General features: G+C 40.3%; 2 protein-coding genes and 3 pseudogenes across 6 annotated transcripts; 1 reads left to right on the forward strand and 4 right to left on the reverse strand.

The window, feature by feature from the left end:
- The first annotated feature begins 617 nt into the window (after positions 1 to 617).
- Positions 618 to 1,442, forward strand: LOC146639427 (calcium homeostasis modulator protein 6). Its single transcript, XM_085352686.1, has 2 exons — positions 618 to 1,082; positions 1,290 to 1,442. Exons 1-2 carry the CDS (start codon positions 618 to 620, stop codon positions 1,440 to 1,442), a joined length of 618 nt encoding a protein of 205 aa, XP_085208812.1.
- Positions 1,443 to 4,013: 2,571 nt separating this feature from the next.
- LOC146639428 (UDP-glucuronosyltransferase 2A1-like) lies at positions 4,014 to 6,067 on the reverse strand. The gene is made up of 2 exons (XM_085352675.1): positions 6,004 to 6,067; positions 4,014 to 5,603 (listed from the first exon to the last, which is right to left on the reverse strand). The coding sequence occupies exon 2, from the start codon at positions 5,594 to 5,596 to the stop codon at positions 4,025 to 4,027; it is 1,572 nt and encodes a 523-aa protein (XP_085208801.1). The 5' UTR covers positions 5,597 to 5,603; positions 6,004 to 6,067; the 3' UTR covers positions 4,014 to 4,024.
- Positions 6,068 to 6,637: 570 nt separating this feature from the next.
- On the reverse strand, positions 6,638 to 17,911 carry LOC146639429 (UDP-glucuronosyltransferase 2B31 pseudogene; annotated as a pseudogene). Of its 2 annotated transcripts, none has more exons than XR_014906549.1 (2): positions 17,856 to 17,911; positions 6,638 to 8,505 (listed from the first exon to the last, which is right to left on the reverse strand). The product of XR_014906549.1 is annotated as a UDP-glucuronosyltransferase 2B31 pseudogene, transcript variant X1 (transcript). The 2 variants fall into 2 exon arrangements; XR_014906550.1 differs by lacking the exon at positions 17,856 to 17,911 and adding an exon at positions 16,898 to 16,929.
- Positions 15,486 to 17,911, reverse strand: LOC146639430 (UDP-glucuronosyltransferase 2C1 pseudogene; annotated as a pseudogene). Its single transcript, XR_014906548.1, has 2 exons — positions 17,856 to 17,911; positions 15,486 to 17,079 (listed from the first exon to the last, which is right to left on the reverse strand). The product of XR_014906548.1 is annotated as a UDP-glucuronosyltransferase 2C1 pseudogene (transcript).
- Positions 17,912 to 19,937: 2,026 nt separating this feature from the next.
- LOC146639431 (UDP-glucuronosyltransferase 2C1 pseudogene) lies at positions 19,938 to 22,911 on the reverse strand (annotated as a pseudogene). Its single transcript, XR_014906165.1, has 2 exons — positions 22,688 to 22,911; positions 19,938 to 21,610 (listed from the first exon to the last, which is right to left on the reverse strand). The product of XR_014906165.1 is annotated as a UDP-glucuronosyltransferase 2C1 pseudogene (transcript).
- Positions 22,912 to 24,480: the final 1,569 nt, after the last annotated feature.

Consider the following 24,480-nt stretch of genomic DNA (forward strand, 5'->3'; position numbering starts at 1 on the left):
GGCGACCTCCCGTGGTCAGTAGAGGTAAAGAGAAAAGTGTCAACTTGCATCCATTTTTGTAATTCCAAACACTTGTAGCAAATGGGGGAAACGCTTGAGGACTTCAAGCACTAACAACTGTAGCTATGTGTGGTAAATTATGTGTCCTTTATTTAGCTGAATATGATTTTCATTTTGAAATCCCTTCCTTTTTGTTTTGTTGCAGTGTGAATTGGGGATTGCAAATTGATTCTTCAATGTAAAAGCCTGCCCTTGGATATATGGCTACCCCTTCATGGGTGTTTTGTTGGAAAATGCCAATCTTTGCTCAATTGCAGAACAAACTTCCCTCCACTTTACAGCCCTCCCTCCAGTTTGTCCATGGAAGACCACATTTAAAAAGTAACCCCACCTGAAACTTCACAAAGCCCAATCAGCTATAGAAATGTCAGAGCAGACGGCACACCCTCTTTTGTTCAAAACCAATCAGAGTGGAAGTGTGGCATTTTGCCTGAGGGGAAAACTTACCCCTGGATGCGTTAATTACGCATCACTTAGCTGTTGCCAATGTGTTCACAACGGAGGATCCTCTTTTGGGTTTTTTACAACGACTGTCTTCATTCTTTGGTCAATCTAGTATGGAAAGTAGACAACAATGGCTTACCAGGCTGAAAAATGAACTTAGTAACAGTCCTCTGGTATCAAATGTGGCTTTTGGCTTTATCCTCATGGGACTAGAGAAGCTGGTGGAGCTGGAGTTTGAGTGTCCTTGCAGTCCTAAATGGAACGGATTGTTTTCATCAGCATTCTTCATCATTCCTGCCGTCATGGCCTTCACTTTGATGCTGATCATTCAAGGATGCAGATGTGATATGTGGTGCAGGAAAACTGTGTCCCTCTCCAGTTTTGTTCCCGCTATCGTGTGGCTGATTTTATTGTTCCTCGATGGCCAATACTTTGCTTGTGCTATGACAGACTGGGAGGGTAGATTTGTACTAGTTGACAAGGCAGCTCCACAGAAATGGTGTGAGCCAATTAGAGAGGGAGATGTCACCACACAAGAACTAATGCTCCGCTCACAACAGCTGTTTGTGTTTTCTCAGGTGAGTAGATTACTTTTTTGTTAATAAACCACTGCATATGATGAACACAATGAGAGCACTTATCTCTGAGTATGCACTCTATAGAACATATTAATTGCTGTTACATCTGTGAACATTCTTATAGCTTTGTTAATAGAGATTATTGACCAACATGATGCCTTTTATGTTGATATTTACTAAACAAAGTGGTGCTCCTCTGTACCCTAGGTTATAGGCATAGTCCTCCTCATTTTCATCTGTATGGGTCTCATAGTGTATGTAATCAGAGAAAGCTGCCAACAAGATGTGGAGATGCAGGATGCAAATGTAGCTGAGCTCACTGTGCTCAGGATGAGCTCTCTAAGGACCCGGACATCTTGAGGGGACACACACCGCCCACCACACCTGCCCTGCTGGCACGGATACTTGTAAATACTTGGAACAGACATTTACTATAAGTTTTTGTAACTGCTGTACCATTTGAGTATTTTCCTCATGGAAGCGGGATATACAGTGCCTTTGAATAGCCACTGATGCTGCCAAATGAAGCCTCATAAATATGCATATAATATCAATATTAGTGAAAACTCTTATTGTCCTGTAATGTATTGTATGCGTGTGTGTGTGTGTGTGTGTGTGTGGGGGGGGGGGGGGGGGGGGGGTTGTTTTACCTAAACTTTGTGGTGTGTTTTGAGAAATATGGTTCTCTTTTCGTGTCTTGTCTGCAAAAGCTACATAAAGTAATGGATTAGTACATCGATCGCCAATTCAGCTGATTCATCTGTTTTATTAGACTACTTGATGACAAGGCAGGAGCCAGGAGGAAGAGAAACTGTTAAGCGTCGTTACTTTCAATAAAACGTCTCTTTGTTTTTTGAATTTTTGTCCTTAGCTAGCTAGTTCTTAACCCCAGTCTTATTTTACTGCACACGTATGTGCATTTAATTTTTAGCATGTTTGTTTTTGCCCTTAAAACTGATATTTCACTTTGTCATGTAATCAAGTTTTTAAATTTTTTTTTGTTTGTGTTTTTATCTTAACACAAGTGAAATCCACCAGGCAGCTAATATTGATCCGACTAACATTAGTTGACTTGTACTATTGTTTTTTTAATGTGTGATTGCTAAAAGAAGAATGTGAAAATTTCACTTCTCTAAACTGAAACTTCACTTCTTGTTTTCCCTCCTGTAGCAAAAGATGTTAGACCCCCGTTATGTTTACTTTTTGGTAACAGTAAAAATTCAGACTTAAGTGAAATTCTTAATGTTTCACCTGTTTTCCATTTACATACTTTCTATAACAATACTTCCTGTATGTTTTTTAATCTTTTTGTAATAAAAAATTTATTTATTGAAGTAAAATACTCTGTATGGTCATTTGTCATAGCCCTTATAAACCTGCGGTCTTGAGAATTTGAGTTGTCTTTCAGTTTGATTGGCTCTTGAAGATAAAACGTAGCATCTCTCGAGCTTGCATTACAAAAATTATGTAGTGCTAGATAAAATATATTATTTGAATTAAAAAATGCTGTTGTAAAATTACTCTTTAGGACTTTAGTCAAATTTAATGAATAATTAAGCAATTGGAAAATTGTTATCCTAAAGACTGGTGCACCTCTGCAGCGTGAAGATCTAGCCAGGTCTCACAAAGCTGATGGTAATAGCAGTAGTTTAGCTGCGAATTGTATTTTCTTTCGCTTTGAAATGTTCCCCAAGTGGCAGTTAAACCTATTAAGTTTTGAAAATGTAGCATGTTCATCCTGAGGGATGGCTTATTCAAAACTTCCTGTTTGGCCCTGAGGACGTTGTTGCCTTTATCTAATCCACTCCCCTCATTCTTAGACACAGCAGGATGTCATATTCATTGGCCAACTAATGTAGTCACACAACTAAGAATCTCAAACTACTTCATTTCTTTCCGTCTTATTTTTGTTGAAACGAGTGGTAAATTTGCCTTACACAGGATGAATGGTTTGTAACGTCTAGTAATTTCAGTGATAAAATGGCAAATGGTGTAGCTGTTTGTTATGAAACCTCACCTACAAGAGCAGTGCCGTGATGCACTGGTTAGTACTGCAAGAACTTTTCTGGTTCACTGGGGCCTTTCTGTGCATAGTTTGCATGTTCTCCTCTGAGCCTGTGTGGGCTCCCTCCAGGTGCAGCTTCCTCCCATGATCCAAAGTCATGCTTGTTAGGTTAATTGGTGATTAAATTGGCTATAGATGTGATTGTAAGGTTGTTTGTCTCTAAGCGCTTACCCTGGGTACACCCTGGTGACTTGTCAAGGGTGTACCCTGCCTTCGCAATATGTAAGCTAGGATAGGCTCCAACATCCCTTCAACTTGAAGTGATGATTTCCTTAACATGCATCCATGTTCAGAAAATGGATGCATGCGTGTTTTTCCAGATATTCCCATTAGTAATAGTTGTAGTGTGCATAGGATTCCAGACCACAGCAGGGGAAAACACTGCAATTAAGAAAACCTTTCAAAGATAGCTGAACAGAGTGAAGTCACATGGAGTCACTAAACTCGTAAAGTCAGATGATTAGAAGAAAATGAGAGCAGATTCTCCACAGCACAGAAATTAATGAACAGTACAAATATGCTTTGGTCACACTTTTATTTAATTCTATAGTGACAACAACTATTTGTTTGTTTCACTTAAAACCCATATAGACTGTGATTTGACTTTACATACAACACAGTATATCAAAGCCCTATAAAACCTGAAAGACACTGAAATATACTGACAGGATATAATTTAAAGTAGTATGGTCAGCCTTAACTAAGTTATTTCTTTACTAATAAAATGCACAATTTTAAAAGAATTAATTATTTGTATCTTCTTTTTCTTAATTTTTAGACATCTATCATCCCCATCAAATCACAGTACCACAAGACAATACAATATTTCATGATTTACGTGTTTAAAGTTTTACATTAATTGCCATTTTATTTCTTTTTAATCACGTTTATGCTTTGTCCTCAGGAACATAGAGCATAGGCATTTTATTAAGAGAGCAAAGGTGCTCAGAATAACCAGCACAACTGCAGCTAAGAAAAGTATCACATCTATAGAGTGGTAGGAATACCAGGGCAGTTTGTAGGATTCAGTTCTTAAGTGAGCTGCACCTTTGTGTCTCATGACGAACTCTATCCAGAAGAGGGCATTGTCCAGTGGCTTTATTGGCTGATCTCTGTGCAGCCTGGAAAGTCTCTGCATGTTCACGCCGTAGGAGGGATCAGTCAGGACTTCCATAATACCTTGAAAGAAAATGTCTTCATTCATAGTAAAAACATCTATGACTTTCCCTGCTCCTCTTTCTTTGATTCTAAGTAAATTATCATGTTGATCAAAAACCAGAGGAAGTCCTAAAATAGGGACTCCATGATAAATAGCTTCTTGAACACCATTTGTTCCCCCATGAGCCACAAAAAGTTTTATTTTAGGATGCCCTAATAGGTCACTCTGTGGCATCCAGTCCACCAGCAAAGTGTTGTTACCCAGAGTGCCTGGCCTGTCACCTTTATACCGCCAAATGACTTTCTGGGGTAATTTTGCAAAAGCTGCAGTGATCGCTTCAGCTAGGTCAGGGGGTAGTTCTCCAATCAAAGTTCCTAGAGACATGAGGATCACACCATGTTCTCCAGAACTCTGCACAAAGTCCTCCAAATGTTGTGGAAGCGGTTTTGCTGGTTTGCACTGGAACCCTCCCATATAGATAACATTAGGCATGGTGGGGCGTGGAAACTCAAACACAAAATCCACTCTCATTAGCCACAGGTCAGCTTGAAACATGGATAAGTAGTCTGTGTCTGGACCAAAATATTTTTCAATGAGGTTCTCATAATGTGGTAGCAAATACTGGGCAATCTGATGTTCTGCGAAACCAAAAATTAGGACATTTAGCAGCCTCTCAAAAAAGCTCATTTTATCAGATAGCTCACTCCCTACTATGGGAACATAAGAGAGAGGAGATGGTGCAATTGAAAAATGGCCTTCACCCTGACTAGTCCATCTAACATTAAAAACAAGAGGCAACTTGAGGTATTGGGCAAGTATGGCACCTGTTGGTATGGCAGGATCTGTCAGGACAAGATCATATTCTGCATCCTTTAGTGACTGTATAAGCTCTTTGTTTTCAAAAAGCCCTTCAATCAATTTGCTTTGTTTCTTTTGCACTTCAGAGTTTTTTTTTGCTAGTTCCATTTCCAGTTTAAAGCGTTTCCAGACAGACATCCCTCCCTTCTGGATGTCCAACAGTTCCGCAATAAATGCTGTTAAAAAGTCTTCATCAAACCCTGACTCCATATCGAGCGTAATTGAAGTATAGAATGGGGAGGATTCCTTGATGTACCAGCTGTCTGTTGAACGCACAACGGAAACCTGGTGGCCCCTTAGATGTAGCTCCTGAATAATGACATTCATATTTACCCAGTGGCTCCCATCCACTGGAAAAACAAGCACTTTCCCAGCATGAACCAACGTTGGGCAGAGCCAGCAGAAACTAATCAGAATGCAGGTCCAGTGCATTTTAATTCTAAAGGTTGGAAAAAAGCTCATTATAGTCTTCTGTTTTATTAAACAATTACACAATTAAACAATTGTTATTTTCATTTTATGTTAATAAGTTTTATGACTGTGCGTTTGCTGTAGTATGTGCAGCCTTCTCCAATCAGCTTAATAACAAAAATGTAAAGATCAATAAGCTTTAAAATAAAACTTTGAATGTTTTCAAGTAGCCTGTGAAGTCTATAAAGTAACTTAGGTTTTTGCATATATAAGCTATTAAGTTAAGTAACCTGTGTCCCTGAAGAGAATCCAAACCACAGGAAGAACATTGTGGTACAATTAACAATTAACTTGAAAATACATATAACTACCAGTCCCAAAAGCTATTACGTTTTTGTAGGTAAAAGTAGGTAAAAATATATTGTTACCTTTTTTAGCAGACTGTCTAATTTCAAATTCAGTTTTGCCAGAGAGACCAACATGCACCAACCATTAGAGTTTTAAACCTAAGCAGGACTTTGGTACTGCAGTATCATGTTCTTTTAAGCACAGGTGATAAGAAAGTGCAAAGGGGAGGTAACGCAGTATTTGATGTTTGTCGTATGCCCATCAGTTACCAAATTAAGACTGAATAAGGAAAACCTTGTTTTCAAAACTGAAGGGTTACAGATGTTTAATGCTACAGAGGAACATATACCATAACACATACATGGTGCAATAAGCTTTTGTTTTATTGCAATTCTGTAATTTAAATTCATACAAAAACGAAGGTAACTAGTTTTGTGGTCCACAGTCCTCAAATATGTTTTTTTCTGATTTGGAAAATCCATACATGTTATAAATAATCCTATCAGAAAAACATACAGATAAGTAGATTTTTTTCTTAGTTATTCCCAAAGTGTAGCCAGCACCACCTGATGGCCCACGAAGGTACTTCAGAAGACTACAGGAGGTCATGTAAAATAAACATACAGGATATGTATATTTGCATACATATTTGCACATATTTGATTTGGCAGATTTTTATGCCGGATGTATCTCCTACCGCTCTTGAACCAGGGATCGTGTTTTAGACAAATGTGCAAACCACTACTGATCTTTATAATAAAGAAATATGAAAAACAGTTAACTTATATGATGACTTATATGATGATCAACTCAAGTAAAGATGGGCTAGAGAAGATTTTGGGTGCAGCAGTATGAACACTGGGACTGGCTGAGACAGTACTTCTGGCAAACTGGGAATGACTGAGAAAGAAATCAGTTTTACTAACCACAGCCAATCTGACTGTGCTGTAACAATGTATCAACATATGAAAATGACTTTTAGTCAGATTTTGCTTTTCTTTTCAAGCACAATCTAAAGCAAAACCATAGTAACATGACAAAAAAAAACAATGTAAGTAGTGCACTTGTTAGTAAAAATAATATGACATCTAGAGAGTAGTAGAAATACCAGGGCAGTTTGTAGGACTCAGTCCTTAGATGAGCTGCACCTTTATGTCTCATGACAAACTCAATCCAAAAAATAGCACGATCCAGTGGCTTCATTGGCTGATCTCTTTGTAGCCTGGAGAGCCTCTGCATGTTTATTGTGTAGGATGGTTCATTAAGCACTTCCTGTATTGCATTTTTAAATATTTTCCTGTCGAAATCTGAAACATCCAAAACCTTCGCAACACCTTTTGCTCTCATTCGGGATAAGTTGTCAGCTTGATCAAAAATAATGGGAATGCCAACTATTGGAATCCCATGATATATAGCCTCATAAATCCCATTAGTTCCCCCATGACTTACAAATAGTTTAATACTTGGATGTCCTAGCAGGTCATTTTGTGGCATCCAGTCGACTAATAATGTATTGTTGCCTAGAAGGGCTGGTTTGTTACCTTTATACCTCCAGATCACTTTCTGAGGTAACTCGCCAAAAGCTGCAGCAATCTCTTCAGCTAAGTCAGAGGGAAGTTCTCCAATCAAAGACCCTAGTGACATAATGATAACTCCATGATCTCCAGAACTCTGCACAAACTCCTCTAAGTGTTGTGGAAGAGGTTTTGCAGGTTTACACTGGAAACCTCCCATATAAACAACATTAGGCATGGTGGGTCGTGGAAACTCAAAAACAAAGTCCACTCTCATTAGCCACAAATCTGCAGCTTGAAAAAGGGAGAAATAATGCACACCTGGTCCAATGTAGCGATTTGACAATACAGAATAATGTGGTTCAACTATTTGCTTGTACAGATGCATTCTCGTGATGTAAAATAACATGTTCTGGACCCTCCCAAAGAAGGTCATGTGATCCGTTAACTCTGAAGATGATAGTGGAACATAGGAAAGTGGAGAGGGCGCAATAGCAAAGTGGGCCTCACCATGAACAGTCCATCGAGCATTGAACACCAATGGCACGCCAAGGTAATGTGCCAGCAACACTCCTCCGCCATTAGCAGGATCTGTCAAAACCACATCATACTTGGCATCTTTTAAGGACTTCATTAAATCTTCATTTTCAAAGATGAACACAATCACTTCACAGACTTTTTTGTGCAGTTCATAGAATTTGTCTTTTAACTCCATTTGTAAAGCAAAGTGAGACCATGCAGACCCCATGCTTCGCTTAATTTTAATAACCTCAGAGACAAATGCACGAAAAAAATCTTCATTTCCACCACCATCAACATCCACTGTGATTACATTGTAACGTGGAGACGTTTTACTGATGTACCAGCTGTCTGCATTCCGAATCACTGTCACATTGTGTCCCTGCAAATGGAGCTCTTCAACAAGTACTCTCATGTTCACCCAGTGGCTTCCATCATGTGGAAATACCAGAATTTTTCCAGAATGTGCGACAGGAATAAAAACAGTCAAAAAAGAGAGGATGGAAGCCAGTGACAAAAACATCTTCAAATCTTCATAAGCGCTGTGTTCTGAAATAGAAACAGAGGTGAAAAACAGGACACACATATCAGAGAGTTGTTACAATGATATCACAGCAAATGTGTGCACAGTGGCCAATGATATATCAGGATAACAGAGAGCTGCAGTGATTTTATATTCAATTGTCTCTTTATTTGCATGAGAAAATTCCTTCTGACAGCCCTCACGTGTATGTAGCACATGGAGCCCTCTCAGGAAATTAGAGTGCTGTGTGGTGCCAAGAGCTCTGCGTGCATTCTGTGTCAGATCCCAGTGTCCCTGAACAGAAATTATTTTGTAAGCGTGACTATGTTTGGCATCTTCCTCTTAAGAAATTAAGTAATCTCTGCATGTTTAACAGATCAAATGCATCTGTTTTCTTATATATTTTAAAATGTTTGGATTTAGTTTAGGAGATTTATAATCTCGCCACTACCTGTCATGGCACTATCTGGCAGTGGAGCACAAAAAAAAGAAAAAAAAGAAAACACACACACAAAACAAAACAAAAAAAACTGGTAAGGGTAGTTTTCCACACTTTATTTTGTGTCAACCCAAAAACAAAAGCTATAAATGTTATGGTTACATCACAAACTTAGTTGGCATGTCAACAAAGAAGTCTCTTTAAAGTGCTGTGACCCAGATAAAAGCACTGAATGCAAGTCATTGAAGATGACTGATGATTTTTTGGTTTCAGATGTTCCTGTTTAACCAGATAAGTATGCAATGAGCCAGAGATACAGTGTTCTGAACTGAAAAAAAGACTTACAGTAGCTATGTAGATATGGTTAGGTATTTTTGTCTCTCTCACAGCAAGTGAACAGTGTCTCATAAAACCCAATGGGCCCATGTGCACTAGAACCCCCAGTACATGCATGTAAAGGAATCACTTAAAAAGTGATTCCTTTACATGCATGTCTCTAAAAATGACACTGAAATATTGACAAAGATTGAAGAATTTAGATAGCAGATTAACCAACAAAGCATATAAAAAAGGGTAACTGTTGACACTTGTCAAGCATATCTTAGCAATGACAGTTGTGTGAACACACACATACAGACACTCACTAAAATGTTCTCGGCAGTTAGTGCTGTGTGTTTGATATATAATGCGAGTCATGCTGCATGTGTTATATAAACCTACTCAATCAGTACAACAAAAAACAAACACAGCCAAATAATAGCATGAATAACAACTTAACTTACAGTTAAATGCTCTTAGTTTTGTTGTACGTCTCCTTCAAACTGACAAGGCACAGTTGGAGTGGGTTAAGTTGAAACAAGTGAAGGTGGAAGAAAAAAAACAAGACTTTCTGTTTTGTTTTGTTTTGTGTTTTTTGTCTTTTTTTGGCCGCACCCCTGCAGTTGTGCAAAGCCTGTGACGGTTAAGTTCTTGTCTGTTTAAAAGGAAGTTGCATTTTGGACATTTCAACCCAAAATATATTATATTAATAACTATGCTGATCTGAAACGATGAGATTTTAACCAGTCTGCAAAATATTAACACATTAACACTAAAAAATAAACAATTATCTCTAAAATGACTATCTTGAATTTGGCTCTAGAATAAAAGGCAGGCACTGATCCAAGAATTATGTGTTCATATAGACCTGTGCACGGTTGTAAATAGAGACTCTTCCACTTGTGAAGCATGTTTATTGTATTCAATAAGTCACGCTTATAAAGTCAAAAAGGTCATTATCACTATGTCTAACCACTTAGCCTGAGCGCAATCTATCAAATCACCAACCCATCTATCCAATTAACTTTAATCAGCTTTAACTTTAATAAGAATGGGTATAAGCGCTTCAGTTTCAATTTAACAAGCCTTACTGCGTGACAACAGCCTTGCAGTTACTACAAGCGTTCCACTAAGCTTTGCACAAGTTTCATACAGCACTTCTTCTTTTTAAACTTACTTGAAATTCGTCTTGGTTAGAAAACTATGAATTGGTGCATTACCGCCACCAGCTGTGGGAAAACAAACCCGACTCAAAAACATTTGAGTCGGGTACTGATACTGAATACTCGGTAATACTCAGTAATGTAATTTCTTTAGTTCTTTTGCAAAATATATAAGGTCATATAATTATTTAAGAAATAATTAATTTTTTTATTCTTCTGATCAGTGTTCTCGCCTTGGCCGTAGTGATTACATTTTCCTATGTTGCGCTTTCTTTGTGTCACTAATACATTGTGTAATCCAAACCCGAGTCTCGCTTTATTGTTTAGCTTTATTGTTACTATTCTTCCGCGATTCGATGTTTTCATACTGAAGCTGATAGGATTCATGTGTGTGCACACTCCTGACCAGTGCAGGGATCGTTACTCATAAAAAGTAAAGCGTTACACATTGCTCCTTATTTGTACACACACACAAACGCGCACAGAGAGAGGGAGAGAGACACGCTTTCTTTACTGATTGCATGACCACAAAACCGACAACACAAAGCTGAATACCAGCCTAAAGAAACCTCAAAGCTACTATTAAAAAGACGTAGAAATGGAGGCTACAGAGTGCTCCTTACTACCTTTGTTGCCTGTTGAAGATCTTCGCTAGTTCTGAGCCAGCATGCTGTCACTGCAGATGCTTGGAACGAGCCGATGTTGTGTTGACAATCTAATACAAGTGTTTTATGTCGTCCTGTTGCTCTTAATAATCACGTGCTTGTCCTTTAACTAAAAATGAAACATATTGTCCAAACCTCCACTCCTCAAAAGTTGTAGACTACTCCACCCATGGACATACATATTTATGTATGTCTATGGCTCCACCATTTCCTCCTCCCTACACAGGAACCAAAATCATAGTGTCAACGGGCAGGAAGAAGACACGTTTTGTGCTTTTTGTTGCACTTTTTATTCGCTCGGCGTACTGAATAATCATTGTAACCAAAGTAAGGCCTAAATGTTACCCGATGTGATTACCGAATTTAGTACTGTAACGCGTCACGTTAATGAGTTATGACAAAAATGCAGTGTGACGAGAGGAATGCGTTACTCTGCAATGTGACATGACCGGTCTTGATTCAATTTTAAGTTACATTTACACCGACATTTTTTGTATTTCAACTGAATGCTGCATTCGATTAAAGTAAAACTGACAACCATTCAGTTGTTCATTCATTGATTCATTTTCTCTTAAGACTAAAAACACGCGTGTCCAGAGCATTATGCCAGTGCCATTCTGTCATTCTTGGCATTAATAAGCGACTGGTCTGACAGCGTTTACAAATTAAATAGAACATTTTCTGTAATTCAAATCAAATCAAATCAAATCACTTTTTATTGTCACATCACATGTGCAGGCACACTGGCACAGCACATGCGAGTGAAATTCTTGTGTGCGAGCCCCACAAGCAACAGAGATGTGCAAACACAACAAAACGAGCAAAATACAAGAATGGCCAACCTGAAACTAATAAATATATGTACAATATATAATAGTGTATGCATTTCTGGATGTGTATACTAAATATTTTCCTACGTGTGTGTGTGTGTGTGTGTGTGTGTGTGTGTGTGTATACACATTTTTACAAATTAAATAGTAAAAAAATAAAATAAAATAATAATAATAATAATAAAATATATAAAATATACAGAGTTGAATATGTGCAAAACAAGTGGCATTTATATACAGTGTGGAGTGCATAATGTTGAAGTTCCAGTAGTGAAGCTGAGGTGTCTATGACGTGTTCAGCAGTCTGATGGCCTGATGGAAAAAGCTGTCTCTCAGTCTGCTGGTACGGGACCGGATGCTGCAGAACCTCCTTCCTGATGGAAGCAGTCTGAACAGTTTATGGCTGGGGTGACTGGAGTCCTTGATGATCCTCCCCGCTTTCCTCAGGCAGCGCTTCCTGTAGATGTCTTGGAGGGAGGGAAGCTCACCTCCAATTATCCGTTCAGAGCACCGCACTACTCGCTGGAGAGCTTTGCAGTTGTAGGCGGTGCTGTTGCCATACCAGGTGGTGATGCATCCAGTGAGGATGCTCTCAATGGCACAGTGATAGAAGGTCCTGAGGATGCGGGGGCTCATGCCGAATCTTTTCAGTCTCCTGAGAAAGAAGAGGCGCTGCTGCGCCTTCTTCACTGTTTTGTTTGTGTGTACTGACCACGTAAGATCCTCAGCCAGGTGTACGCCAAGGAACCGGAAGCTGCTCACTCTCTCCACAGCAGCGCCGTTGATGGTGATGGGGGTGTGTACTTCTCTGCACCTCCGGAAGTCCACTATCAACTCCTTTGTCTTTGCGACGTTGAGGGTGAGATGGTTGTCTTGACACCAGTGGGTCAGGGCGCTGACCTCCTCCCTGTAAGCCGTCTCATCACCGTTGGTGATAAGACCCACCACTGTAGTGTCGTCCGCAAACTTCACAATGATGTTGGAGTTGTTAGTGGCTGTGCAGTCGTAGGTGTAGAGTGAGTACAGGAGAGGGCTCAGTACACACCCCTGTGGAGCACCAGTGTTCAGTGTGATGGGGGATGAGGTGATGCTGCCCAGTCTGACCACCTGGCGTCTGTCAGACAGGAAGCTAAGGATCCAGCTGCAGAGGGAGCTGCTCAGTCCTAGATCCTGCAGTTTCCTGTCCAGCTTCGAGGGAACGATGGTATTGAATGTTGAGCTGTAATCTACAAACAGCATCCTCACATACGTGTCTCTCTTCTCCAGGTGTGACAGGGCAGTGTGTAGTGTCAGGGCTATGGCATCATCAGTGGACCTGTTGTGGCGGTATGCAAACTGTAGAGGGTCCAGTGAGTCGGGTAGTGCAGAGCAGATGAAGTCCCTGACCAGCTTCTCGAAGCATTTGCTTACGATGGGGGTCAGGGCTACAGGTCGCCAGTCGTTCAATGAGGAGATGGTGGAGGATTTGGGTACAGGGACGATGGTGGCCATTTTGAAGCAGGCTGGGACTACAGACAGAGAGAGGGAAAGGTTGAAGATGTGCGTGAACACTCCAGCCAGCTGAGCCGCGCATGACCTGAGGACGCGGCCGGGAATCCCGTCCGGACCAGTAGCTTTGCGTGCGTTCACCTTCCTGAAGCACTTCCGCACATCCTCCTCAGACACAGTGTGCGCACTGACGTCGTCCGCGGTGCGCACACTGTCCGGTCTCATGGTGTTCGCTGTGTCGAATCTAGCGTAGAATACGTTTAGATCCTCACACAGAGAGGCCGTGGTCTGCGGTGTGCTGGTTTTCCCTCTAAAGTCTGTGATCGTGTTTAGTCCCTGCCACATACTCCGAGGGTTGTCAAACTGTTGTTCCACCCTGTCCCTGTACTCACGTTTGGCTGCTTTGATCGTCTTCCGGAGTTGGTAATGTGCGTGTTTGTAGTCCGATGTGTTCGCGGAGGCAAAGGCGGTGTTCCGTGCCGCCAGTGCCGCGCGAACATCTCCGTTAATCCAGGGTTTTTGATTTGGGAAGGATTTGACTGTTCTGGATGGGACGACATCTTCCACGCATTTCCTGATAAATCCACAGACTGAGTCTGTGTATTCATCAATGTCTCTGGCGGCCACGTGAAACATTTCCCAGTCCGCGTGATCAAAACAGTCCCGCAGCGCAGACTCCGATTGGTCCGTCCAACAGTGCACCGCCCTCCGGGTTGGAGCTTCCTGTTTCAGCTTCTGCCTGTAGGCGGGCAGGAGCAGGATGGAGCAGTGATCTGATTGGCCGAATGGGGCGCGGGGGAGGGCTTTGTACGCATCCCGGAAAGAGGTGTAACAGTGGTCGAGTTGCCGGTTTCCACGTGTGTTGAAAAGGATGTGTTGATGGAGTTTTGGTGAGACTTTCTTCAGGTTTCCCTTATTAAAGTCTCCGGCTGTGATAAACGCTGCCTCTGGGTGTGCGGTTTCCTCGCTGCTGATCGCGCTGTACAGTTCCCTGAGTGCACGGTCAGTGTCGGCTTGTGGGGGAATGTAAACAGCCGTAATAATCACTGCTGTAAATTCCCTCGGTAGCCAGAATGGCCGGCACTTAATCATCAGGTACTCCAGGTCCGGTGAGCAGAAGGATTTGACCGGGTGCACGTTCGCATAATCACACCAGCTGTTGTTGATCATGAAACACACACCACCGCCTCTGCTTTTCCCAGTAAGATCCTGTGACCTGTCCGCGCGGTGCACAGAGAACCCCGGCAGTTGTATTGCGGAGTCCGGTACTTTGTCCGATAGCCAGGTTTCTGTGAGGCAGATCACGCAGCAGTCCCGCATCTCTCGCTGGAATGAGATCCGTGCCCGAAGCTCGCACAGCTTGTTCTCCAGAGACTGCATATTAGCCAGTAATAAACTGGGTAACGGTGGTCTGTAAGTGCGCCGTCTCAGTCGAACCAGAACGCCAGATCTTCTCCCTCTGCGTCGGCGTTTGCGGCCTCCAGGGCCAGAGAACAAAGGCGTCTCAGGTGAGATGAATGGGGGGTCTGCAAACGGAGCGTCCGTGTTGCAAAACTTGAACTCCGGAAAGTTATAAGAAAGTCTTTTATGTCCAGTAAGGTTTGTCGGTCGTACACAAGGAGACAAGTGCTGCTCGTGAAAAAATAAAGGAAAAGTAAAATTAAACACAGAAGAAAGCCGTTGCTTGGGGGAGCTCGCGACGAGGCTGCCATACTCGGCGCCATCTTGATCACTCAATTCAAATGGGATCATTACTCAGATTTGCCTGGCATGAGATTATCATTTAAAGTCCCATCAACGGAGAATTCCTCTCAAATCTCTTCATTAAGAAGATATGTATTGTTTGTCAAACATAGAGGCAGTTGTTTTCCCTTTTAAACAAAGGCAAAATATAACAAAACTACATATATTCAGGTAAAGATACAAAATGGATTTTTTTTCATTGATTATGTTTATCTTGTTAGAGTTAATCCACTCAGAATTATTTTGAAACACAGACTTTTAATAATGATGAAGTTTTTTTTATAACAACCTCATATGAATGAGGTACTCAAACAAGAATGAGAAGTTAAAATGACACAATGCATTATCAAATCCATCTGTGCACTGATCATTAGTCATGTTTCACTTTACGTTTACACATCCCAGTGTATATACACCTAATAAGGTAGAAAGTGGTTAAAAGCACAAGCAGCATAGCTCCAGCCAGGAACAAAACTACATCTACAGAGTGGTAGGAGTACCAGGGCATTCTGTAGGACTCTGCTTTCAGGTGAGCTGCTCCTTTGTGCCTCATGACAAACTCTATCCAGAAGAGGGCGTTATCCAGTGGCTTTACTGGCTTATCTCTGTGTAGCCTAGAAAGTCTCTGCATGTTCGCCCTGTACGAGGGATCACTCAGGACTTCCTCTATGGCCTTCAGGAAGTTGTAGTCTTTGTCCACTGTAGCTAATGTAAGTATTTTGCCTCCTCCTCTCTCTTTCAGACGTAGCAGGTTGTCATGTTGGTCAAAAAACACAGGTATACCCACAAATGGGACTCCATGATAAATAGCTTCTTGGACTCCATTTGTTCCTCCATGTGCCACAAACAGTTTTATTTTTGGATGTCCTAAAAGGTCATTCTGTGGCATCCAGTCCACCAGTAAAGTGTTATTACCCAGATTGGCTGGTCTATTACCTTTATACTTCCAGATGACTTTCTGTGGTAGTTTAGCAAAAGCTGCAGCGATCTCATTTGTTATATCAGAAGGAAGTTCAGTCACAAATGTTCCCAGAGACATGAGGATGAAGCCATGGTCTCCAGAACTCTCCACAAAGTCCTCCAAGTGCTGAGGCAGAGGTTTAGCAGGTTTGCACTGGAACCCTCCAATATAAACAACATTAGGCATTGTGGGCCGTGGGTACTCAAACACAAAGTCCACTCTCATCAGCCAAATGTCTGCAGCAATCATTAACTCATTAAAATCATGACCAGGCCCAAGATATTTGTCAGTTAATTTCTGGTATACTAGTCTAACTAAGAGGTCATTTTGTATTTGGGTTATAATGTGCAAAAGCATGTTTGTAACTCTCTGCAAAAAGGTCATCTTGTCAGTATTCCCTGCTCCTGTTATAGGAATATAAGACAATGGTGAAGGAGCTATGGAAAAATGTGACTCTGCAGCTATAAGCCAGCGAACATTATAAACCAAAGGAAGGTTCAAATATTTGGCCAGAATGATGGCACCACCCCAGCAGGGGTCAGCAAGTAGCAGGTCAAACTTGCTGTCTTTCATTTTTCTCATCAACTCACTGTCATCCATCATTGCTGTTACTACTGCACCTACGCCTTTGTGGGCATCAATAAATGTGCCAAACATTCCCACACTCATGTGGAGAAAACTAATCAAGGGGAGGGCTCCTCGTTCAAATTCTATGATCTCAGCTACAATCCTTGTGATGAATGTCTGATCCAAGGTGTTTTCCACTGGAACTGTAAAGGCACTGTAATAAGATGAGTTATCTTTTATGTACCAGCTTTTACTAGAACGCAGAATGGTGATATTGTGTCCTCTAGAGTGCAAAGCCTTTAGTAGAATTTCCATGTTTATCCAGTGGCTGCCTTCAGAAGGATAGACCAAGATGTTGCCTCCTTCACAGGCTTTGGGAATTAGGATGAGCAGCAGGAAAGCAGTGCAGCAGCAGACGACCCTCATCTGAAATTCAAAATCAACTTACTGGCATAAAGAAGGTCATTTGTAAAATCAGAGTGTAAATGTAGTGATATGTTACCCTACCTACCTAAAAATAAAGATAGCTAGACAGGGATGTTCTCACACAATTTGCAAACACTATCTGCAAGTTCGAATTAAGTTTTCAAACAGAAAAACAGATTATAATGTCCTAATCTTTTTTTAAAAATGTTTGAAAAATTCTAACTGTGCCTCTATAGGTTCTCTGGGTACAACAAAGGGCTTATTTTGAAATTCTAGATTGGCTGTAGGTGAGAATGTGAGTGTGAATGTTTATCTGTCTCTCTGTGTTATCTCTGTGGGTAGACTATATGCCCAGTGTGTATTCCTGGTCTCATTCAAATTCAAGTGTAGTAGAAGCCCCAACCCAAAAAAGGCCAAAAAAATGTCAAAAAATAAAGAAAAATTTAACTTTAAATCCGTGTCCAAACAATGTTATTGCTAGGCATTGTAAAACGGTTGTTAATAATTGTTTAAGATGTTTTAGAGAGCATTTTCCTACCTTTAAAATGAACATTCCAAGAAATAAAAAATAAAATCTATATTTTTTAAATTGCTGCTAAAAACATGGTATGCTTTCACTTTATTATAGCAAATGTTACTTTTTTTTTTTACTTTTTAACAACAGAATACTATTTGTATTGAAAGTCAGTCCCCCACATAAAAGGGTTAATATGTTTAAATGTATGCATAGTGCTGCATTTAAACAGTTTATTGAGTCTGAAAGATTTTCTACTTACTGTAATATGAATAGTTTCTTTATCCAGCAAAGGTCACGGTGATAAGAGAACTGTTGTTCAAAGCACCAGTATGTTGAACGTGACATGTGTGTATTTGTACTCTCCAGAGGGGAGGAGCTGAGCCACCATGCAAAAGGCACTATTGCCCATTGCCTCAGTAGACCCTTGTAAGGCAAAGTGCATAACGGTATCAATCTGTGTGCAAAGAGCAGTGATACGATAATGAGGTTATACATTGACTGAATCATTACAATGAAATTTAGATGTGACTATGTGTGTTTTGTTCTCTAACTCTAGATCACAGTTACCCCATTTTTAAAAAATATTACCCAAAACTCCTTATAAGAAGACAATAAATTCATCTCCTTATTTATTAGCAATGAATAATGGAATACAGAACAAGCAACACATGAGATGCCATTTCAGTTCTGATTAAAATTAATGTGGCTTTATTTCACTGAACACAAAAAGAACTTGTCGGTGTGCTGGTGGCATTTTATGGACTAATCCTTCTTTTCTTCATTCAAATGCAACTGGTGACTGCGATGCTGTACAGCTATAGTTAGAATGTGTTGGAGAAGTAGCAAATTGGAAAGACGCAACTGCATTTTATGCCACTATTATGTTTTATGATGGTAATCAAATGGAGCCTCTCAGAAAACCAAGTAGTGTTTTGGTGCCGCCAGCTCCGCACACATTTCGTCTCTCTGAGCCGAAATTATTTTAGAACAACAAATTTATCATACCACTACTTCAGCCCATGAAGACAGGCTTAACCCACAATCCCATTAGGCTAGATGATAACAGCTGACATCAATTCCTCCCCATTGCCATACCAAGTATCTTTCTAATGATCTTACTGATAATTACACATAGGTTGTTCTATTCAAGCTGATTTATCTTGCCTACAGTTTCTGGCACATGTGCTGACCACTTTACAGCCCACCACCTTCCCAGCTGTTTCTTTTCATGCCTTCTAACTTGATCAGGGTCACATCTGTTGTTGATACCTGTTCCATCTCCCTGCCTCAGGCTTTCCATGTTTCTACATGGAGGGGCAGGTAGGTCAGAGCACAACAGAACCACAACACTTCACATTAATTACTGCAGTGTGAAATGTTCTTTTGACTACAGTGAATCTGACTTAAATGTATTTATTACACAAAAAATAAACCTTTGGGTCCTTCCTATAACGAAACACATTTCTATCTGTACAATGGATTAGATTCAGTAAGCCAAACAGCAGTAACAGACGATGGCAGGTGAGTGCACTGGTGAGTTTGCATTAAAAAAAAGCTCAATTTTGTGGTTTAGCCATGAATAATTTTAAGTGTTTTATTTATTATTAAATTTGCTGAAATATCATAAGAAAATGAAATGATGATATAAAATTGAAAAAGTTAAGAAAATCCTTACTTTCTGATTACTCATATTTCTTTTTATTTGTACATAATGCAGTGTTTCATCACATTACAAGATAAACAACAGTTAAAAGCACAAGCAGCATGATTCCAACTAGAAACAAAACTATATCTACAAAGTGGTAAGAACACCAGGGTATGTTAGGACTCTGCTTTCAGGTAAAACTATATCCAGAAGACTGAGCTATCCAGTGGCTTTCTTGTATTCTTATCTTGTAGCCTTGTAAATCTCTCCATGTTATCCTTTAAGAGGGTTTAAAGTAGTTTTGCTCAAGCATCAAAGAAAGCAGTAGGTAACCAAACTCAGGAGATATTTTAAATTCCCAGAGGTGAGCAGTTTATTTACAGTGATCCCTATGATATGTGGAACTTTGTTTGGGGGATTTTTTTGGTTTAACTCATGAATGCATATGAAATGGAATTTAAATTGCACTAATATCAGTTTTTGTTCTGCCTTTATTCAGCTTAAGACAAAATGGTGCCTTACAGTATGGATTAATCCTTCTTGTCTTTACTCATTGAGTGATGAGAGAAAATGAGCCTTTCCGAAACTGACAAATACAACTTGTTATTGCAATACTGTTGAGCTGAGGTTAGAATAAATTGCAGAAGACGCAAAAAAGAAAGATGCAGCTGCATTTTATATCATAATTATGGCTAATGATCATTTACAAAAAAGCTGAACATGGCATTAGTTCAGGCAAACCAGGAAGTCAAGATCAGCCCACGACCCCACTAAAATACCTCACGTTATCACTCACGTTTCACTTTATATTTACACACTGCAGCGTATAAACATTTAATAAAGAAAAAAACTGCTAAAAGCACAAGCAGCATAGTTCCAGCCAGGAACAAAACTACATCTACAGAGTGGTAGGAATACCAGGGCATTCTGTAGGACTGTGCTTTCAGGTGAGCTGCTCCTTTGTGCCTCATGACAAACTCTATCCAGAAGAGGGCGTTATCCAGTGGCTTTACTGGCTTATCTCTGTGTAGCCTGGAAAGTCTCTGCATGTTCGCCCTGTACGAGGGATCACTCAGGACTTCCTCTATGGCCTTCAGGAAGTTGTTGTCTTTGTCCACTGTAGTTAATGTAAGTATCTTAGCGCCCCCCCTCTCTTTCAGACGTAGCAGGTTGTCATATTGATAAAAAAAAAAGGATATGCCCACAACTGGGACTCCATGATAAATAGCTTCTTGGACTCCATTTGTTCCTCCATGTGCCACAAACAGTTTTATTTTTGGATGTCCTAAAAGGTCATTCTGTGGCATCCAGTCCACCAGTAAAGTGTTATTACCCAGATTGGCTGGTCTGTCACCTTTATACTTCCAGATCACTTTCTGTGGTAGTTTAGCAAAAGCTGCAGCGATCTCATTTGCCATGTCAGAAGGAAGTTCAGTCACAAATGTTCCCAGAGACATGAGGATGAAGCCATGGTCTCCAGAACTCTGCACAAAGTCCTCCAAGTGCTGAGGCAGAGGTTTAGCAGGTTTGCACTGGAACCCTCCGATATAAACAACATTAGGCATTGTGGGCCGTGGGTACTCAAACACAAAGTCCACTCTCATCAGCCAAATGTCTGCATCAGTCATTAACTCATTAAAATCATGACCAGGCCCAAGATATTTGTCAGCTGTTTTCTGGTATACTAGTTTAAACGCCAGGCTGTTCTGTGTTTGAGTTATGATGTGTAAAAGCATGTTTTTAACTCTCTGAAAAAAGGTCATCTCGACAGTATTGCCAGTTCCAGTCACAGGAATGTAAGATAATGGTGATGGAGCTATGGAAAAATGAGCCTCTGTACCTAATACCCAGCGAACATTATAAACCAAAGGAAGGTTCAAATATTTGGCCACAATGACTCCACCACCCCAGCAGGGGTCAGCAAGCAACAGGTCAAACTTGCTATCTTTTAGTTTTCTTATCAAGTCATTGTCATCTAGTATTGCAGATACAAAATTAGCTACAGCTTTATGAACATCAAGAATTAAGCTGATCATCCCTCCACTCATTTGAAGAAAACTCGTCAAGGGGAGGGCCCCTCGTTCAAATTGTATGGAGTCAGACACAAGTCTTGTGATGAACTTCTGATCCAAGAGATTCTCCACTAGAACTGTAATGGTATTATAGGATGAGTCATCTTTTATGTACCAGCTGTTGCTGGGACGTAAAACAGTGATGTTGTGTCCTCTGGAGTGTAAAGCTTTTAGTAGAATGTTCATGTTTACCCAGTGGCTGCCTTCAGAGGGAAAGACTAAAATGTTGCCTCCTTCACAGGCTGTGGGAATAAGGATGAGCAGCAGGAAAGCAGTACAGCAGCAGAACACCCTCATCTGAAAAAACACAAACAAACAAAAAAGTTACTGGCATGACTTCTGTCACGAAATTAATATATTGTAATATGTTTCTTTCATTTTTTTAGCAGTGGAAATGCACTGTTTTGATTTCAAATAGCGTCTTCGGGTTTTTTTCTTCTCTAATTCAGTTGCAATTTCATTCCATCGTTAAAGAGACAATATTACTTCCTCATTTTTCACCATTGTAAACTTCGAAAGTCAGTGTGCTTGACAAAAATGCATCGCATTAAAAATATTTATTGAGGATGACCAGTCGTTAAAACAGACTAACATTTACGGTGTTTCGTAATTATCATTATTTTAATTAATGCGGTCTGTTAGTTATTAAGTTTAAATGTGATTCCCAGACTATCCGCGTTCTGAGCACCATTTTCCGCAAAGTTAACTTGTACATTTCAGCAACATTCCTCAACCGACATAAAGCCAGCCACATTCACCCAGGTTTTCTACTCACTGTGATCACTATCGTTTCTTTCACCTGGAAAGGTCACAGTGTTAAGAGGGCTGATTTGTATAGCGCAAAACCGACTTGTGTCAAGCCAGCCTCCAATTCGAGACTTGCAGCCAAGCCAGCCTCCAGTTTGTTTTCTTTTCCCTGTGTATTCAAAGCAAGGGCGTAGATTTGGCATGGACGGAAGGGACATGTCCCCACCAATATCCAGTGATGATTGAATTGTCCCCACCAATAATTTGATCTCTTCGAGTAAATAAAAAGAAAACCGGTAGAAAGAAAAAACGATCTGTCAACGTCTCATTCACCCAGCGGTGCAGAAAAAGTTAAATTACGCTCGCTACTGGAGTCCTACGTCACGTGACAAATATGGCCAATGTGATTGGCTGTGCCTTTCAGGGAGCTCTGTTTAATTTTAGCAGCAGCAAGCCTGCGCAGTGTTAACAACTTAGCGACTTTGTCTCTATATTTTGGGAGTTTTTAGACCCCCTTAGCGACTTTTTTCTAAAAAGCGACTAGCGACAAATCTGGCGACTTTTCCTGGTATTATTGGAGACTTATTTATGACGACTTTTTGACGTGAAAACGCGTATCGCTCTTACTCTCAATAAGCAGCGGTACTGCCGTGGGCACCTCACCCGTGCCAAGGCGCTCACAGGCGGAGGATAGTCCTTCCCCAGCTGCTATCAGGGCAGAAGACGTTAACACCTATGCGTCCAAACTGCAAATCCGCTGCTCCTGCACTGACTGTAAGGCAGTCAGTTCTCCTTTTACTGTTATGCTGTTTTGTGGATCACAAGGTTTAAAACTACTTATAACCACACACTCACACACACGGAAGTAAATAAAAGGGGGAAAAACAGCGGCTCTTTTTACAGTACCGGCTCTTTCGGTTCGGCTCACTAAAAAGAGCCGGCTCTTTCGGCTCCGAACCGGCTCTTCAGGTTGTTTTGTTGCTTTAATTAATTTATTATTAACAATAATATAAAATTATGCACAAAAGGAATTACTAACGTAAAAAAAAGTGGTTTTATTTATATATGTTTATATATAAATATATGCGGTGGCCCCTAGAGACAAAACACGTACAAACTAGTGATGGGTCGTTCGCGAACGAAATGGCTCTTAGAGCCGATTCTTTGACGTGAACGACGCGAGCCGGCTCCTTATCGCGAGCCGTCACGTTTTTTTTTTTGTTTTTTTTTTTCTTTCTCTCAGCCTCTCTCTCGCACTTTTTTTCCGCTGCACTCTGGAAGCGAGCCTTGTGCTTTACGCTGGGCAGAGGGGGGGAGGGGCGGTAGTTACACTCAGTAGCACAGGAACAGAGCCAGAGAGAGAGAAAGAGAGGCAGGGACAACAACATTAGAAAGGTATAGTAATCATCCACAACTATTTTCGGTTGCAGATGATAAAGGATTCAGAAAGTTTATTCATGCAGGCCCATATGACAGAGAATATGCATGTTCTTTTTGTTTTCATATTATAATTTATATTTAATTGTGTTGTGGTTTGCAGTGTTTTATGTTGTTTTCACTTTAAATTTGTAAAAGAAAAAAGCTGAAAATTTAAATAGTTAAAACTTGAAATGTGAATAGTTGATTTTTGTATTATGTGATTTATTTATTACATTTTATGTGGAGTGAATAAATAAAAGTATATTTACGGTGGCCCCTAGAGACAAAGCACATACAAACTTCAAATCACGTACGAACTCTGAAGCATGTACAAACTCCAAAACACGTAAAAACTCCAAAACACGTAAAAACTCCAAAACACGTAAAAACACATACAAACTCCGAAGCACGTAAAAACTCAGAAGCATATAAAAACTCAGAAGCACATAAAAACTCATAACACGTACAAAAGACAACAGAAGTGCTCCAGGATGCTGGGCGCAGTGTTGAGCCTTTGTTATCTTGTGGCTACACAAGCCAGCAAGTACCAACGACCGGATTTGGTGTGTGGTAGTAACAGGTAAATGAACTTTTTTTAAAATTATTTGAATATATATGAGTGCCTGTGTATAAATACACAAACAATACACACATGCTTTCAATTGTGTAATTTAAGTGATCTAGTAGCTCTGCTTTGGAAGTTCAGTTCATGCTAGAAATGTGTTTTGGAGTTTGTACTAGTGATGGGATTTCCGGCTCTTTTTAGAGAACCGGCTCTTTCGGCTCGGCTCACTAAAAAGACCCAGCTCTTTCGGCTCCGAACCGGCTCTTCAGGTTGTTTTGTTGCTTTAATGAATTAATTATTAACAATATTAATATATATATATATATATATATTAGGGGTGCAACGATATTCATATCGATATTGAACCGTTCGATACAGTGCTTTCGGTTCGGTACGCATATGTATCGAACAATACAACATTTGTAATTTATTTTAT

The sequence above is a fragment of the Diplotaxodon limnothrissa genome, linkage group LG1 (assembly GCF_057381915.1).
Source record: "Diplotaxodon limnothrissa isolate DT_005_m linkage group LG1, D_limnothrissa_male_GT1.1, whole genome shotgun sequence".
Lineage (NCBI taxonomy): Eukaryota > Metazoa > Chordata > Actinopteri > Cichliformes > Cichlidae > Diplotaxodon > Diplotaxodon limnothrissa.